Consider the following 18042-nt stretch of genomic DNA (forward strand, 5'->3'; position numbering starts at 1 on the left):
AAACGTTCGGTCACCTTTCATTTTATTTTCCAAGTGGTTTTATTACACACACACACACACACACACACACACACACACACACACACATATATATATATATATATATATATAGTGTGTGTGTGTGTGTGTGTGTGTGTGTGTGTGTGACAGGATGCAGGGATGACCCGTCATTCAGGAGGTGCCAAGATAAGAGGGAAGGAGGAGGGTGGAGGGGAGTGGAATATATAGGAAATAGAATGGGTGGCAGTGGTTTCTAGGGCTTTTTCTTTTTGGCTACCCCTTGTGTAAGGGGGAAACGCCTTTGTTATATGTATGTGTCTTGCGGCACAGCGGCCTCGCTGTGGATGTACTGTGTCTTGCGACACTGCTTCTGACCCAGGGCGGTGGGCAGGGTGCAGGGATGACCCGTCATCCAGGAGGTGCTCAGATGAGAGGAAGGGTGGGAGGGGTGTGGAGTGTATTTAGGGATGAAATGGGTGGGAGTGTTTTTATGCCTTTCCCTTTTTGGCTACCTCCCTTGGAAGGGGGAAAAAGCCTTGGTATATGTATGTATGTATATATATTATATATATATATATATATATATATATATATATATATATATATATATATGAATTTATATTTATATTTATATTTATATATATATATATATATATATATATATATATGTATATGTTTTGTGATACTTGTGCATATATATGTATATATATATATATATATATATGTATATATATACATATATATATATATATATATATATATGTATATGTTAGATATAGTTGATGAAGATGGAAAAAGAAGTCACGGGTCTAGTTTCGAGTTTCTGAGTCTAATCCTGACCGGTTTTGCTCTATCCTTCAGAGGAATGTGACTGGGGTGAAGCTGGCGGTATACATAGTACGAATAGGACCGCGTTCCCTCCTAAGAGGTAGGCTTCGTTTTGTTGTACAATAATTTACAATTTTTAATACAGTGTACAATAATTTACAATTGATGTAGCTATTAAACCATTAAACTCCGATGACAAGATACTTGTCATTTGGTCAAATAAAACAAAAAATCATAAAACACCAAAATGTTTGATCAAACACCAGAAAAATATGACGTCAGTCCTCCTCGCTTCACGAAGCGAGGACTGACGTCATATTTTTCTAGTGTTTGATCAAACATTTTGGTGTTTTATGTTTTTTTGTTTTATTTGACCAAATGACAAGAATCTTGTCATCGGAGTTTAATGGGTTAAACCATAGATGTTAGATACAGCTCCGGTGTGTGTGGAATGTTGACCGAGGGTGTAACAGTGTAAGTGAAATGAGCGAGTGGTATAAAAAAATGTGGAAAACGCGAAGTGTCACAAGATAACTTATAATATAAAATGATATAATGATAACATATCTTGACAAAATTAAACAGAATAAAATAAAATGAAAAGAATGTGATAATTTGCAGTGATGTGACGTCCTATGACATCACATCGCATATTGTTGTATGACATAAGATATTATCAAAATATTAATATTGATACAATTTTACATATGTACAGTAGTGCAAGTAATAAATGAATAATAGCATAAGTAACATATTCAGACAGAATGAAAATAATAATAATAATGTGATAATCTGAAGTGGTGTAACGTTCTATATGACATTTCATCGTATTTGTTGAATGACATAAGATCTAATATAATTAATAAATAGTAGTATAACTTTTACATAAAAGGAAATAAACTCAGAAACTCGGAACTAGACCTGTGACTTATTTTTCCACCTTCATCAACCTGTCACAATGTACCAGCATAAGATATAGTATATAGAATATAAATTATAGAATGCATAACATGAAAATATAAAACATAGAGTAAAAATAGGAAAATATAAAGAATAGAAAACCTAGACCTCCGCTCTCTATATCATGTTTGTTTACATATGACGTCAAAGCCCGTCAAGCCTTGTGTTGCACTCCTTCAGTTATTTGAGGAATTTGTCTTCCTAACCGTGGTTTGTACAGGCCATAGAAATGTGCCATCTCTCTTGAATTCGTAAGTGAAATCATATAGTGGTAAAGTAGCTTAGTGCGTGAATATTGTGTTCGCATTTTGCATTTGCTGCACTTCAATTCCCGTTTGGTACTGTATTTGTCATTCTGAGCAGGGGTGAGCTTGTGGGTATTTATCAAGATGTTTGCCAGTACCTCGAACAAATAGTAACATCAGTAACTATTTTGAAAATATTGAGATAGGTGAACATCTTTTTATTAACCAAGGGGATAGGTTAGGTCAGGTCAGTTTAGTTCTCATAGTTGCAATTCTTACCTCTGTTATTGACTAGCTCATATCATGGGGTATTTTGAACCCCATATATAAGTATTGCTAATTAATAATAATGTTGGTAGTGATAAAAAAAGGCAAAAAAATTGGTATATCTAAGTGTTTGCTGGTCTCATAGTTGCAATTCTTACCTATTTCATTGGCTAGCTCTTATCATTCTGAGTATTTTAAGCCCCATATATCTGTCTAGATACCAAAAACTTTTTCCCCCTGAAAAGGGAGATAGCTAAGTCAAAGGCACTTACCTACTCCCACCCATTCCACTCCCCTCCACCACCCTTTCCACCCCTTCCACCTTAGCTCCTCATGCATGATGGGTCATTCCTGCATCCTGCCAACTGCCCTGGGTCAAATGCAATGCATCAAGACACAGTACATCCACAACAAGGCCATTTCACTTAATTGGCAACCCCCCCCCCTCTCTGTCCTCTCATGCAGAACAAAAGACAGTGAGAATTCCCTTCAGGCTGTGTCAAAATATCATTCACACCTGAGCACCACCTACCCCCCATCCCCACCATTCCCTTCCTTGCATGGAAGTATCATGTATACACAGTAATTCTACACTTATCCCTATCTCCTGCCATCTCCCTTCCTTGCTCAACAGACATTCCCTTATTGCTCAATACTGCCTTCACCCCATCCATCCAACTCATCCTCAGTTGTTCCCTCAAGTTCATTCTCTCCACCTCTGCCTTCCATACCTCTTTTACTAATTTTCATCATTCATTCTTTCTGTGTCTAAACCAGCCCAATAATCTTTCATCAGCCCTATCTGCCATCTCCTTTTCCACTCCCACTCTCCTCCTCACCTCACTGTTTCTCATTCTATCCAACCTAGCAACCCCTTCCATGCTTCTTAGACATTTAATCTCAAACACATTTAAATCTCTTCCTCTCTTAAATTCCAAGTCTATGCCCCAAACAATGCTGTCAGCACAATCACCCCTTGATATGATCTCCTCTTTGTAACCATTCCCAGTTGCTTATTTCTCACAACACTTTTTAATCCTCCAAGGCATTTACTTGTTTCTCTCAATCTACAATTTACCTCCACCTCCATTCATCCCTTCCCTACCACATGCAACCACAAATACCTAAAGCAGTCCACTTCCTCCAGTCTCTCTCTACTTCCAACTCACTGCCATCCTCTACCCTTGTACATCTCATCGCCTTGCTTTTAACCATATTTACCTTCAGCTTTCTCCTATCACATACCTTTCCAAACTTCATCACTAACTCCCTTAATCCCTCCTCTGACCCTGCCACAAGTGCAATGTCATCAGCAAACAACAAATGGCTCACCTCCCACTTTTCTCCATTTTCTTTAACTTTCCAACCCCCTGCCCATTACCCTCTTCTTTACCTCCCACACCACCCCATCCATTTACACATTAAACAACCATGGTGACATAACACAGCAGCCTGACTGTCCCACCTTTACCTCAGACCACTTACTCTCTCCATTTATCATTCTAACCCAGGCTTTACTACTCTTGTAAAAACTCTTGGCCACCCTTAACAGCTTTTCCCCAATCCCATATATCTGCAAAACTTCCCACAGTGCCTTCCTGTCAACCCAGTCATATGCCTTTTCCAAATCCATAAAGGTCCAAAAAAATCCTTATCTTTCCCTAATGCTCCTTCACATATCTGTCTTACCACAAAAATATGATCCAGGCAACTCCTTGCTTTCCTAAACCCACACTGTACCTCACCAATTACTCCTCTGTTCCTCTCCTAATCCTCTCAATCAAAACCATCCCATAAGCTTTCCCAACTGCACTCAACAAACTGATCCCTCTCAGGGCAGCCATTTTGTATTTGTGTGGTTCAGTGAACAGACACCAGGTGGCAGTGATGTTGAGTTACTATATGAAGTGCTGGGTTCCCAGTATAAAGGAAGTGGTGAATGGAGCATGTATGGTCTAAAACTGGTTGGCAGAGTTTAGTTATGGCCTCTTCTAAGTGCCCTCCTAAGTTTAATAATGAATCTGAATATGAAAACTGGAAAAGGGATATAAGCATATGGTGTGAGTTAAATGAATTAATGAAAGATAAGCAGGCACTAGCCATATACTTATCTTTAACTGGCCGAGCTAAAATGACTCTTTTTGAAATTCAATTAACAGTTCTGAAGAGTGAAAACTGTGTAAAGAGCATTATTGAGAAACTGGACACATTGTTCTTGCCTGATAAGGGTTGACGTCAATTTGCAACATTTCATAATTTATCTAATTTCAGAAGAAATAACAAGAATATCAATGGATACGTGAGTGAGTTTGAACATAGATACTTTAAGTTTACACAGGAAGGAATGACACTACTGGACTCTGCAATGGCTGTTATACTTCTTGCTTCAAGCAACTTGGCTGAGTGTGCGGCCCAGATTGTGATGTCAGCAATCTCTGAAATCAACTAAACTAATATGAGATTTACTTTTAAATATGTAAATTTATTTCTCATACATACTCCCTCACCTCCCATACCCCTACCCACTTCCCCTCATGAATCACAGCATCATCCATACACAACCATTCTCCATTCACCCCGATCTTCTGTCCTCTCCTGTCCTTCCTCAACAGACATTCCCCTCTAACCCAATACCCCTTTTACCCCATCCATCCATCTCATCCTGGGTCAACCTCTCATGTTCATTCCCTCCACCTCTGCCTTCCACACCTCTTTTATTAATCTTTCTTCACTCATTCTTTCCATGTGTCCAAACCATCCCAATACTCTTTCATCAACCCTATCTCCCAACTCCCTTTCCACCCCTGCTCTCCTCCTCACTTCCTCATTTCTCACTCTATCCAGCCTAGTAACCCCTATCATACTTCTCAGTCACCTCATCTCAAACACATTCACACACAGCGTCCAGAAACGATCGAAGCAGCACGTATTTTCGGAACGTTGACTTACGAGCGAAAACATAAACAAGAAATTGGAAATGATTAGCAACGGCCTTGTTGTTTATGTACGGGTGGTAGAGCTGTGTATTCGTGGTGAAACAATGTAGGTCAAAATTGTATCTCCGTTTAACCTTTTTTTTTTTTTCATTTTTTTTTTCCTTATTCTTAAAAACGGAAACCCCGAAATCTAAAGATGCAACTAAAAGAAGCCTGGAAGAAACAAAAATCGAAACTCCACTAGGGGTAGTAAGGAAAAAATCATGCTACGCTTCAACACCTAGAGCAGTGGTTCTTAACCCCTGGGTCGCGACCCAAATTTGGGTCGCCAAGCCATTTTATTGGGTCGCTAAGGGTTTGCAGAAAATAATTATTTTCCCACTACAAATATATTATAATTATATACTGTAATAATTGAAATACATGATGCCTAGTTTTAGGATTCTAAGCAGACCATGATTAAATAAAAACTCCAAAGCAGAAAATTTATTTGTAGGCTTGGGTCGCGATGCTTGATTTGTGCAAAATTTTGGGTCGTGATGCTTGATTTGTGCAAAATCTTGGGTCGTGATGCTTGATTTGTGCAAAATTTTGGGTCGCTGCCAAAAAAGGTTAAGAACCACTGGCCTAGAGGATACCAAAGGTTGGACGTAAGTAGATTTTCTGGTTTTGAACGAGAAGGAACTGGATTACTTAGAGTAGAGATGGATAGAGAACCCAGATACAGGAACATAATGAGGAATAGAGATCTAAGTGAAATCGTAGATGAGCTATTAGAACTTAAAAGTGAATATAAGATAATGTACCAGGAAGTATCAAACCTAAGGAAAGCCAACGAAGAAAATAATAGGGGGATAGACGATTTGAAAAAGGAATTAAAACAGCTTAAGGGTGATAATGAGAGGTTGAAAAGTGAAGATAACAGTAGGAATGGGGCTCTGAAACGAGAAATTAAAAGTCAAATGAAGGAAGTGACTGAAAAGGTGGAAGAAAGAATGAAGGAGAATGACCTACAGGAAATCAAAAAATAGTGAAAAATTGAACATGAAAGTCAAGAAATATCCCTAAAGAAAATAATGGAACAACAAGTAAAAAAAATACCAAAGAAACTGTAATTCAGATTATTAAAGAGAAAAGTAACCTAGTTAGGGACACAGTGGATAGGAAAAGGTGTATAGTAGTCTATGGCATTAAAGAAAAACACAATGTACCAAGATATTAAAGGGAAAAGGAAGAAAAATAGATTACCAAAGAAATTCTAAAGGAGTTACAAACAGATGATATAGGCTAGGACCGAGAAATCGAGGAAACTCATAGAATGGGCAGGTACTCTAAAGATAAGCAGTATAGACCATTAAAAGTCAAACTTAGATCGCAATCAAGTGTAAAAGAAATTCTATCTAGAACAATGAGATTAGCAAGCAGTGAACAGTACAAAAATATATGGATAAAAAAGGAAATGAGTGAGGAAGAAAAAGAGAAAGAAAAGGAACTGAGGAATGAGGCGAATGAAAGGAATGAGAATAGAACTGAAAAAGAAAAGAAGGAGTTTTTTTGGAGAGTGATAGACATGAGGCTGAGAAAAAGGTATATAGGGAAAATGGAAACAAAGAAGATCGAAGGGGAGGAGGAGAAAAGAAACTAAAATATAGACGGAATAATCTCAGGATTAAACAAATTAAATTATTATCTAGTCTTAGAAGAACCGGACATAATGGGAATTGTAGAAACCAAATTAAAGTACACACGAACACCCTACACTGTGGGACAAGGTGAATATAACTGCTGGACAAAGAATAGAAAGAACAAACAGGGCGGTGGAGTTCTAATTTTGGCCAAGAAGGATTTAACTGTAACAAGAATAACTGAAGGAAAAAATAATGTAGAATCAATTATAGTACAAATCGAAGGAAAAAAAATGAAGAAAAGAAAATTTGCAGTGGTATATGTACCTCCTAAAACACAAGCCTGGACAGAAAGGGATCACTCTGAATTACTAGACGATACAAAAGATGAATTAATTGAAACACTGAAAGATGGAGGAAACACAGTAATTATGGGTGACTTTAATTCAAAATAAATATGCTGGGAAGATATGACAGCGAAGGGGGGGAGAGAAACACTGGGGCAATGTACTCCTTGACTTGACCATTGAATACACAATGACCCAGTGGATTAGAGAAAATACTAGATATAGAGGAAATGAAGAACCCTCAAAATTGGACTTGATACTTACGACAGAACCTGAGATAATAGAAAATATTAATTACAAAACTCCGATAGGAAAAAGTGACCACGTACTAATAGAAATGGAATTGAAGGAACAAACAGACCAAAGCAAAAATGATAAACATAGAATAGGAAGACCTATGTATAACAAAACAAACTTTGAGAAACTTAAAACATTCTTTCGCAATGCAAACTGGGAAAAATTCCAAAACGAAGATACAGGGATAGAAGAAAAATGGAACATTCTAAAAGAAATTTATAATGAAGGAGTGAACAAATTTATACCACAACAAAAAATGGAAAAGGCATACAGAAAGAACTGGTACAACAAAAGATATAGTGAAGCAAAGGAAAAAAGAGACAAAGCTTGGAAAAAATGGAAAAGAGATAAGAAACAAAGCAAATGGCAAACATACATCAAACTAAGAAACGAATATGTAAAAATACGCAGAGATGAAAAGAGAAATTATGAAAAATATATAATAAACAAATGTAAGAAAGAACCAAAGCTATTCTACAAATATGTAAATGGAAAACTGAAAAACAAACAAGAAATAGAAAAACTGCGCCAAGATAAAAAGGAATATATAGAAGAACTGGAAATGGCTGAAATAATTAACAACCACTTCAGATCAGTATTCACAATAGAAAACTTGCCTAACAGTGCAGAGAGAGAGAATTATCCCCAGCAATGAAAGAAATAAACGTAACACAAAAAGAAATCAGTGATCAAATCAAAACCCTGGATGTCAGAAAATCACATGGCCCAGACGGAATAGCAAACTGGATACTAAAAGAATGCATGGAGGAATTAACTGACAAAATATACAATATAATTAAATCCTCACTTAAAGAAGGAAAAGTACCATTGGACTGGAAAAAAGCAAACATTGTACCAATTTATAAGGGAGGTGATAAGGAAGATCCATCTAACTACAGACCAGTCTCACTAACAAGCACAATAGCAAAAATTTGTGAAAGAGTGGTCAAAAACAGAAAAATCTATTCTGAACCCAAATCAATTTGGATTTAGGCAAGGGAGATCCTGTACAACAAATCTAATCTGCTTTTACTCAAGATTAGTAGACATAATACAAGAAAGAGATGGATGGGCAGACTGTGCTTTTCTGGACCTGCAAAAGGCATTCGATAAAGTACCTCATATGAAACTAATAAATAAGATAGAGTCAAAAGGTGGCATCAGAGGAAAATTATTGGAATGGATGAAAGACTTCTTGATTGGAAGGAAAATGAGAGTTGTAATTAGAGAAAATTCTCCAACTGGGAAGAAGTAAAAAGCGGTGTCCCGCAAGGATCAGTACTGGCCCCAATCATGTTTGCCGTATATATTAATGACATGAATGAAGGAGTGGAGTGCTATATAATTTTTTTTTGCAGATGATACAAAATTACTTAAGAAAGTAAAAACGGAAGAGGACTGCAACTCATTGCAACAAGATTTGGACACAATATGGAATTGGACTCAAAAGTGGGAAGTAAAATTCAATATTAAGAAATGCAGTATAATGGAATTTGGAAAGAGTAAAAACAGAATATCAAAAGATTACAGAATTGGGGAAGAAAAAATAGATATAACAAACAATGAAAAAGATCTTGGAGTGATGATTGGAAAGGACATGAAACCAGATAAGCATATAAATAAAATATTCGGAGAGACCTACAGCTTATTGAGAGCAATCAAAGTGGCATTTGCTTATATGGACGAAGAAATTATAAAGAAAATACTAACTACACTAATAAGACCAAAACTTGAGTACGCAGCATCACTTTGGACACCCAGTACCAAAAAGAATATTAAGAAACTAGAAAGATTACAAAGAGCGACAACCAAACTAGCACCGACACTCGCTGAACTAACATATGAGCAAAGACTATCCAAATTGAACCTACCAACTCTGGAACAAAGAAGAGAAAGAGGAGATTTGCTGACTATCTACAGAATAATGAAAGGAATGGAAGTTTTAGACAGGAACGACCTGTTAGTGTGGGAAAACAGTAAAACGAGAGGACACGGAAAAAAATTGAAAAAGGATAGTTATAGAAAAAACTTGAAAAGGAACAGTTTCCCACACAGAGCAATAAATACATGGAACAAATTAGACAACAAAACAGTATGTGCAAACACTATACAAGATTTTAAGATAAAACTTGATGCGGAGAGATACAAAGACGGGTCACCACGAGCATAGCTCCCCACCCGTATATTACAACTAGGTAAATACAACTAGGTAAACACATTCAAACTTCTCTCTTTCTCTCTTATGTTCCATGTTTCTGCCCCGGACAGTGCTGTTGGCACAATCATTCCTTCATACAATCTCCTCTTAGCATCCATTCCCAAATGTCTATTTCTCATTACATTTTTTAATCCCCCAAGGCGTTTACTCACTTCTCTCAATCTACATTCTACCTCCACCTCCACTCCTCCCTTTCCTGCCATATTCGTATTTAAGTATCTAAAACTATCCACGTCTTCCAATCTCTCTCTCTCAATACTCACTTCCAGTCTGCTGCCACTCTCTCTCCTTGTACATCTCATCACCTTACATTTACCCACATTTATCTTCAACTTCCTTCTTTTGCACACCTTCCCAAACTCTGTCACTAACTTCCTCAATCCCTCCTCTGATCCTGCCACAAGTGCAGTGTCATCAGCAAACAACAACTGGCTTATCTCCCACTTTTCTCCATTTTCTTTAACCATCTCCAATCCCTGACCCACTACCCTTGCATTTACTTCTCGCACCACCCCATCCATGTATAAATTGAACAGCCAAGGTGACATAATGCATTCCTGATGAAATCCCACCTTTACCTCAAACCACTCACTCTCTCCATTTCTAATCCTAACACAAGCTCTACTATTGTAAAAACTCTTGACTGCTCTTAAAAGCTTTCCTCCTATCCCATATATCTGCAATACCTCCCACAGTGCCTTCCTGTCTACCCTATCATAAGCCTTTTCCAGATCCATAAAAGCTCAAAATACATCCTTACCTTTTCCTATAGCTTTCTCACATATCTGTCTTACCACAAAAATCTGATCTACGCAACCCTTACCTGTCATAATACCACACTGTTCCTCACCAATTACTCCCTCTGTTCCTCTCCTAATCCTCTCAATCAAGAACCTCCCATAAGCCTTCCCAACTACACTTAAGAAACTGATCCCTCTGAAACTACTACATTCACACTTATCCCCTTTTCCCTTGTAAAGAGGAACTATACAGGCACTCCTCCAGTCCTCTGACACTACCCTCTCTTAAACAAGCATTGAATAACCTCACCAGCCAGTCTACCATCACTGCACTTCCTTTTTTCAGACATTCTGCATAGCATCCATCCAACCCAGGTGCCTTACCTGCTCTCATCATCTTAACAGCTGCCTTCTCTTCATATTTCTTTATTTCTCCTCCATTTTTCTCACTCATCATGGTCATGTTCTTTGTGCTTTCCACTGCAACTACCTTTCTCTCCCTATCCTCCTTCACATTTAGCAACTCCCTAAGATACTCTGCCTACCTTCCTCTCACTACCTTCTCTTCCACTATCATCTCTCCATCTGCACATATAACCTTTTCTTCTCTACTTGATCTGCCTCCTCTTCCTCTCTTAATTTTCTTCCAAATAGTTTTTCATTACTTTCAAAAATCTCTGTCATACTCTTACCCCATTTCACATCTGCTCTCCTCTTTGCCTCCTTTATCTTATGCTTTACTTCTCTTTACTTTGTACCTCTCATATGATTCCCTTGTCCTAATTTGCAACCAATCTATGAAAGCTTGCTTCTCCTCTGCACCCTTCTTTGCTTCCTCATCCCACCATTCACTACCATTCCTTCTATTTCCTCCCATCCTCCTTGTTTCACACACCATCTTTGCACACCTTGTGAATCCCTCCTTGAACCATCCCATTCCTCCTCCACTCCTAGTTCTATTCTATCCTTCACTCCCTCCCATTTCTCTCTCAGCTTCTTATTACACTCCTTCCCTTTTTCTCTCATTTAAGCAGTTCACTCTAAGTACTTCCCTACCCTCTGCCCTTTTTCTCCACCTTTCCTCAACTTACCTTCCACCAAGAATAAATCTGATATTCCCCCACTCTCTCCCCTTAGAATATATACATCCTTAACTCTTCCCACTATACTCCTGGTTACCACTATATAGTCCATTAATGTTCTATCTACCACCCACTCATCCATCCACCACCCTCTTCCATGTGTGCTTATGGTTGACTTATTTCCTAAATGCTGTATTTGCTATCATCAACTCTCTAGACACATCTCCACCATCAATTCTCCACTGTGATTTTTTCCTGGAACTCCACATTGCCCAACCACTCCATCTATTGGTTCATTTCCTACCCTAGCATTAATGTCTCCCAATACCAATTCATTGACATTTCTCCCTAATCCCTCTATGTACTCATTTAAATCCATCCAAAAAGCCTCCCTTTCCTCTACACTCTTTTCACTACCAGTCCCATATGCACTTACAAAAACCCACATCTCCCTTCCCAGTTTCACTTTCATCCACATTAACCTTGAAGAAACCTCCTTCCACTCCACTACATGCTTACCTATCTCTTCACTTACTAGTATAGCCACTTTTTCTCACCCTCGTCCTCTCTTCACTCCTGAGAACCTCCCTACTACACTCCCAAACTCACACTTGCCCCTCTCATTCAACTTAGCTTTACTGAATGCCAACACAGTCCATCTTTCTTCTCACAAACATACTACTTATCTCTTCCCTTTTACTCTCATCTGTACCACATCCATGCACATCAAAGGACCCAAACTGCTGATCATGATAAATTATTTGCACAGCACTATGAAGTAGGTATTGACCATGATATAATGTACTGCAGAACAAAGCAGAGCATTTACAGCTCTTCTGAAGGTGCCTCTTCAGCAAGTGGTTCTTCAGATGTATCTTTGCACTGAGTAGGCAAGTTTTCTTTCCTCATAGAACTTATATGGTATACATTGTGATTGGCATTCGTTGTTGTTGTTCCCTAGACTGCCTGGCCAGGCAGTCCCTTCTCCTTGAGGATCGCCACAACTCGAACAGGGTTTTCCCACAAATCCTTTATAGTGTATATTGTGTTGCTGGCATGTTGCTGACAATGCAGTCTTCTTTAATGTGTAGTAGTATGGGGTGAAGTGCTGCATCCTGGACAGTTATCTGTTATGTAGTCATCCAGTCTCTTCTGGTAGCTTTGAAGGGCTGGAAAGTGGCTATACAACAGTCTAGCCAGGTAAACTGTACTTACAGTGGAGAGAGGATTCAGAGGGATTGATATTAGGGGGTCTGGCATGCAGCAATGTGTTGTCTTGATGTTTCTTTGTGTGTGTGTGGGTGATGGACCATGCAGTGTAATGGATGGGCTGTGTTTGTGGAGGCTTTGACAAGTGTTTGTGTGCCTCTCATATCAAGGTGATACTTGACTTTGAAGACTTTTGTTTTATGGTGTAGATGGTCTGTAGGTGATGTATTTGTGCAGCCTGTAATTGTCTTTAGAGTTTTGTTCTGCATAGTCTGTAGGGTGTTGGGGTGTGTCTTGATGAGATTATGTGCCTATGCGGGGCTTACATAATTCATCACTGGATGTACATATTGTTTATATAGTGTAGTGGTAGTTTCTTTGCTCTGTCTGAATGTTGTACTTGCAAGTGATTTAAGAGTGTTGAGTGTAAGTATGCATTGTGTTTATGTTTGTGATGTGTTGCTTGAGTGACATGAATGTATCGAATGTTACTCGAAGGATCTTGGGTGTGTGCATTTATCTAGTTGTATATACCTGGTCGTATTTTACAGGAAGAGAGCTATGCTCATAGTGGCCCGTTATTTTATCTCTCAGCACCCAGTTTGATCTTAAATTCTTGTATTATTTTTCCACACTGTTTTCTCATTCAGTTTGTTCCAGATATCTATCACTCTGTGTGGGAAGCTATTCTTTTTCAGATCTCATCTGTAACTATCCTTTTTAAGTTTATTTTCATGTCCTCTTGTTTTTCTTTTATCCCACTTTAGTAAATCATCTCTATCAAGGACTTTCATAATTCTATAGATGGTTAGTAGATCTCCTCTTTCTCTTCTTTGTTCCAGGGTTGGTAGTTCAAATGTGTCCAATCTTTGTTCGTATATCAATTTGGAGAGTGTTGGTGCCATCTTTGTCATTGCTCTTTGAATTCTTTCTAATTTCTTTATGTTCTTTTTAGTACTAGGTGTCCATAGTGTCGCAGCATACTCCAATCTTGGTCTTATCAATGTAACTAATATTTTCTTTACCATTTCTTCATCCATGTAGTCAAAGGCCACTTTCATTGATCTTAATAAATTGAAAGTTTCTCCGACTATTTTGTTGATATGTTTGTTTGTCTGGTGCCATATCATTGGAGATAGTTACTCTTAGGTCCCTTTACGAGTTGACTTTCTTAACTTCCTTTGTACCAATTTTATATTATCCCGATATTCTATTTTTGCTTTTTCCAAATTCCATCATACTACATTTCTCAATGTTGAAGTTCACTTCACACTTCTGACTCCATTCCCAGACTATGTCCAGGTCTTTTTCTAGTGATTTACAATCTTCCTCTGGATTTAGTTTCTTTAGTGTGTGTGTGGTATGAGGGTGTTGTTGATAAAGAGGCTTGGTATGTATTTGTATTCTGCTATCCAGTTGGTGAGAAATGTGGCTGTGGATTCGGTTGAGGCTATTTTGAGTCTATTTGTGGTGAAACAGGTGTTGAATGTGTCAAGTTATGGCTGTTGTATTTATCTAATTGTAGTATACAGGAAAGGAGCAACAACAGTTGTTGGGTCCTGTCTCCTATTCTCTGATTTTCTAACATACCTAGGCTCAAATTCATGTATGTACCAACTTTTTTTGCTCTGTCTGCATTATGGTGTATGGATGTAATTATCTTGTCTGTGTAGGAAGAGATTTGTAATTCTGAGGTGTGGGGTGTCAATATATCATGCATGTATAGATTGAAGAATATGGTGGAATAGGACTGGGAACTGAGTACTCTGTTCCTAAGATTTCTAGTGTGCGAAGATTGGCCATTATATGACACATAGGCATTTCTACCTACCAAGTAATACATCATGATTGTTGAAATTGTTTTAGTAGTTATATCTGATATATATTTTTCTTTTAGAAAAACAGGTATTTTACTAAATGTGACAATAGAAAATATGAAAAGCACCTCTACACTTTCTTAGATCTTATTTATTTATTATCTTTTGTTTAAATAATAAAACAGGTACACCATTTATGAGTGTATCTTAAATGATATGACTTGCATCACTTAATTGAGTCAGATGAGTGACATGAACGAAATAAACCTACCAAAATTATGTCATGTTTAGATTTAGGTGTTATCTGCCTAAATATGGAATGTTATGGAGTTTGTTTTGGCTTGCAGAGGTGGGCTGAACTATTCCATGACTATGAATAGTGGCCAGGTCTGTACAGGGTTGAAACTGATTTTTTTACGAAGGCACAATGCAGCCATAACAAAGTACGTTCATGGACGTATTGGTTCTTAGTAGAATTTTACACACATAAAGGGAAGGTGAGAAGTCTAATTACATGGAAACATATATATAATCTGTACCATCACCAATACAAATAAATATATCCCGAAGGATGACATCAGACATATTATATAAAGAAATATAATGGAACAAGAAACTTATAATAATTCAAACACAAGAGAAATGTTCCCAGACACAAAACAAATGCATGTAAAGATAGACAGATTCAAAATAGGGGGGGTTCCACTTCTACTGGTCAAGAGTTGGTTATATTCAATTTAGTTGTGGGGGGAATGAGGCTTGTTCTAAGGGGGTTGGTGGTGGAGCAGCAGGTGGAAGGGCGGGAATGATGTCAAAGCAAACATCTTGAGACCTAGGGAAGACACAGGGGTCTTGATTGTGTTTGTCGAAGTTGATGACTGCCTTTAAGTAGTGGGTGAAGTGGGCGGAGCTTTGACGTGGACCTCGTCGGCGCTTCATTGTAAGCTTTGAGTCTGGCTTGAAAACAGGACAGAACCAAGAACCCATTGGAGCTGTTAACAAGTTATGGTGATGTGTGTGTGTGTGGGAGGGGGTTGATAGGTCGTTTATGAGTGTCTTCAAATAGTCTTGGTTTCGAGTGACAGAAAAATGACAGTGGTGACCAGTGGCTATAACAAGTTATATAAAAATATGACTGCTGTGACCAGCTGGGCCATTCCCCATTTCCAAATCTCATGACATGAGGAAAAAGCTAGAAGAACAAAATTTGAGTCATTCGGGTCATGATGGGGTGGGAATGCATGTAGACTTTGGGTGATTTTCAGCACATTTCTAATGAAAAAGTAGAATGCAATATATCATAGCACCATCTCTGTTAGTGTTACTACCTATTCTATGCTAGGTGGTGGCAAGTACAAAGGGTCTGTTTAGGTACAAAAGGACTTGAGTATGAAATGGTTTGTGTATGAAACATCCTATATCTTATTACAGTGTATTACAGATTTTCAGAGTTAGATGTCAATCATACAATTACATTTTTTTCCAGGATGAGAATACCTATCACCATTTACTTGGAAGAGCTATTTGTGTATTCCATGTGTGTCATACTATGATAAGGATCTGGTGTGACATCTATGGCACAGTTATATCATGAGTCATCTTGGATATCATGTAATGACCACACTATAGAGAAGTCTTTCCAGTGTGACTTATGTGATTCTGCTTTCTCATAATGCATATGAGGACCCATACAGGAGAGAAGCCTTTCCAGTGTGCCCTGTGCAGTTCTGCTTTCTCAATAAAGAGTACTCTCACAAAGCATATGATGACCCACACAGGAGAGAAGCCTTTCCAGTGTGACCTCTGCGACTCTGCTTTCACAATAAAGAAATCCCTCACAGAGCATAGGAGGACCCACACAGGAGAGAAGCCTTTCCAGTGTGCCCTATGCAATTCTGCTTTTTCAGAAAAGGCTTTTCTCACAAGACATATGAGGACCCACACAGGAGAAAAACCTTTCCAGTGTGAGCTTTGTGATTCAGCTTTCTCACATAAGAGTAATCTCACAGAGCATATGAGGACCCACACAGGAGAGAAGCCTTTCCAGTGTGACCTCTGTGATTCTGCTTTCTCACAAAAGGGTAGTCTCACAAAACATATGAGGACCCACACAGGAGAGAAGCCTTTCCAGTGTAGCCTGTGTGATTCTGGTTTCTCACAAAAGGGTAATCTCACAAAGCATATGAGGACCCACACAGGAGAGAAGCCTTTCAAATGTGACCTGTGCAATGGAGCTTTCTCACAAAAAACTAACCTCAATGTACATATAATGGCCCACACTGGAGAAAAGCCAATCCAGTGTGGCCTGTGCAATAAAGCTTTCATACAAAAGCATGAACTAAAAAATCATATGATGATCCACACAGGAGAGAAGCCTTTCCAGTGTGACTTCTGCGACTCTGCTTTCACAATGAAGAAATCCCTCACAGAGCATAGGAGGACCCACACGGGGGAGAAGCCTTTCCAGTGTGCCCTGTGCAATTCTGCTTTCTCAGTAAAGGTTTATCTCAAAAGACATATGAGGACCCACACAGGAGAGAAGCCTTTTCAGTGTGAGCTTTGTGATTCTGCTTTCACACAAAAGAGTAATCTCACAGATCATATGAGGACCCACACAGGAGAGAAGCCTTTCCAGTGTAACCTTTGTGATTCTGCTTTCTCACAAAAGAGTAGTCTCACAACACATGTGAGGACCCACACAGGAGAGAAGCCTTTCCAGTGTGACATGTGCAATTCTGCTTTTTCAAGAAAGGAATATCTTACAAAGCATATGAGGACCCACACAGGAGAGAAGCTTTTCTAGTGTGATCTGTGCGATTCTGCCTTCTTAACAAAGGTTATCTCACAGCATATGAGGACCCACACAGGAGAGAAGCCTTTCCAGTGTGACCAGTGTGATTCTGCTTTCTCACTAAAGGTTATCTCACATAACATATGAGGACCCATCCAGTGTGATCTATGCAATGGAGATTTCTTACAAAAGAATCGCCTCAAATATTAGGTGATGACCCACACAGGAGAGTAGTCTTTCCAATGTGACTTGTACGATTCAGCATTCCCACGCAAGAGGTCTCTCAATTGGCACATGGTGTCTCACGCTGGTAAGAAACTATTCCACTGTGATCTGTGCAGTGAACACTGTTCCCTCTAAGCTGTGCACCTGTGTGTGCACACCCATTTTACAACTAGTGCACAAAGGAAAAAATGTGAACATGCAAAGTGTTCAAGATGAAATTGAAATATTTTGATTAAAGAAACTAAATGTATAGTTTCATAATGAGGCATTCAAAATAAAAGAAAGATGTGATTTTGAGAATCTGTCAATGACTTTTTAAATGTAAGTGTAGAATTTCATTTTACATGTAGATATGAGATCATATGTACTGTGTTTGGTTGTTATTCACCATGAGTATTTGTTCAATTGAGTGAAATAAATCAAGACACATGTAATCAGTTTTGCCCCCTCAAATT

The 18042-nt window shown here is 38.4% G+C and overlaps 1 protein-coding gene across 1 annotated transcript; it reads left to right on the top strand.

The window, feature by feature from the left end:
- Positions 1-1930: 1930 nt before the first annotated feature.
- Positions 1931-18042, top strand: LOC143031722 (uncharacterized). The gene is made up of 2 exons (XM_076195932.1): positions 1931-2039; positions 16058-18042. Exon 2 carries the CDS (start codon positions 16244-16246, stop codon positions 17372-17374), a length of 1131 nt encoding a protein of 376 aa, XP_076052047.1. The 5' UTR covers positions 1931-2039; positions 16058-16243; the 3' UTR covers positions 17375-18042.

The sequence above is a fragment of the Oratosquilla oratoria genome, chromosome 12 (genome assembly GCF_046742065.1).
Source record: "Oratosquilla oratoria isolate Oo_2021 chromosome 12, ASM4674206v1, whole genome shotgun sequence".
NCBI classification, from domain to species: domain Eukaryota; kingdom Metazoa; phylum Arthropoda; class Malacostraca; order Stomatopoda; family Squillidae; genus Oratosquilla; species Oratosquilla oratoria.

What these genes read in the sequence shown, in the direction of transcription:
- LOC143031722 (XM_076195932.1), top strand. Translation starts at nt 16,244, where the DNA reads ATGCATATGAGGACCCATACAGGAGAGAAGCCTTTCCAGTGTGCCCTG.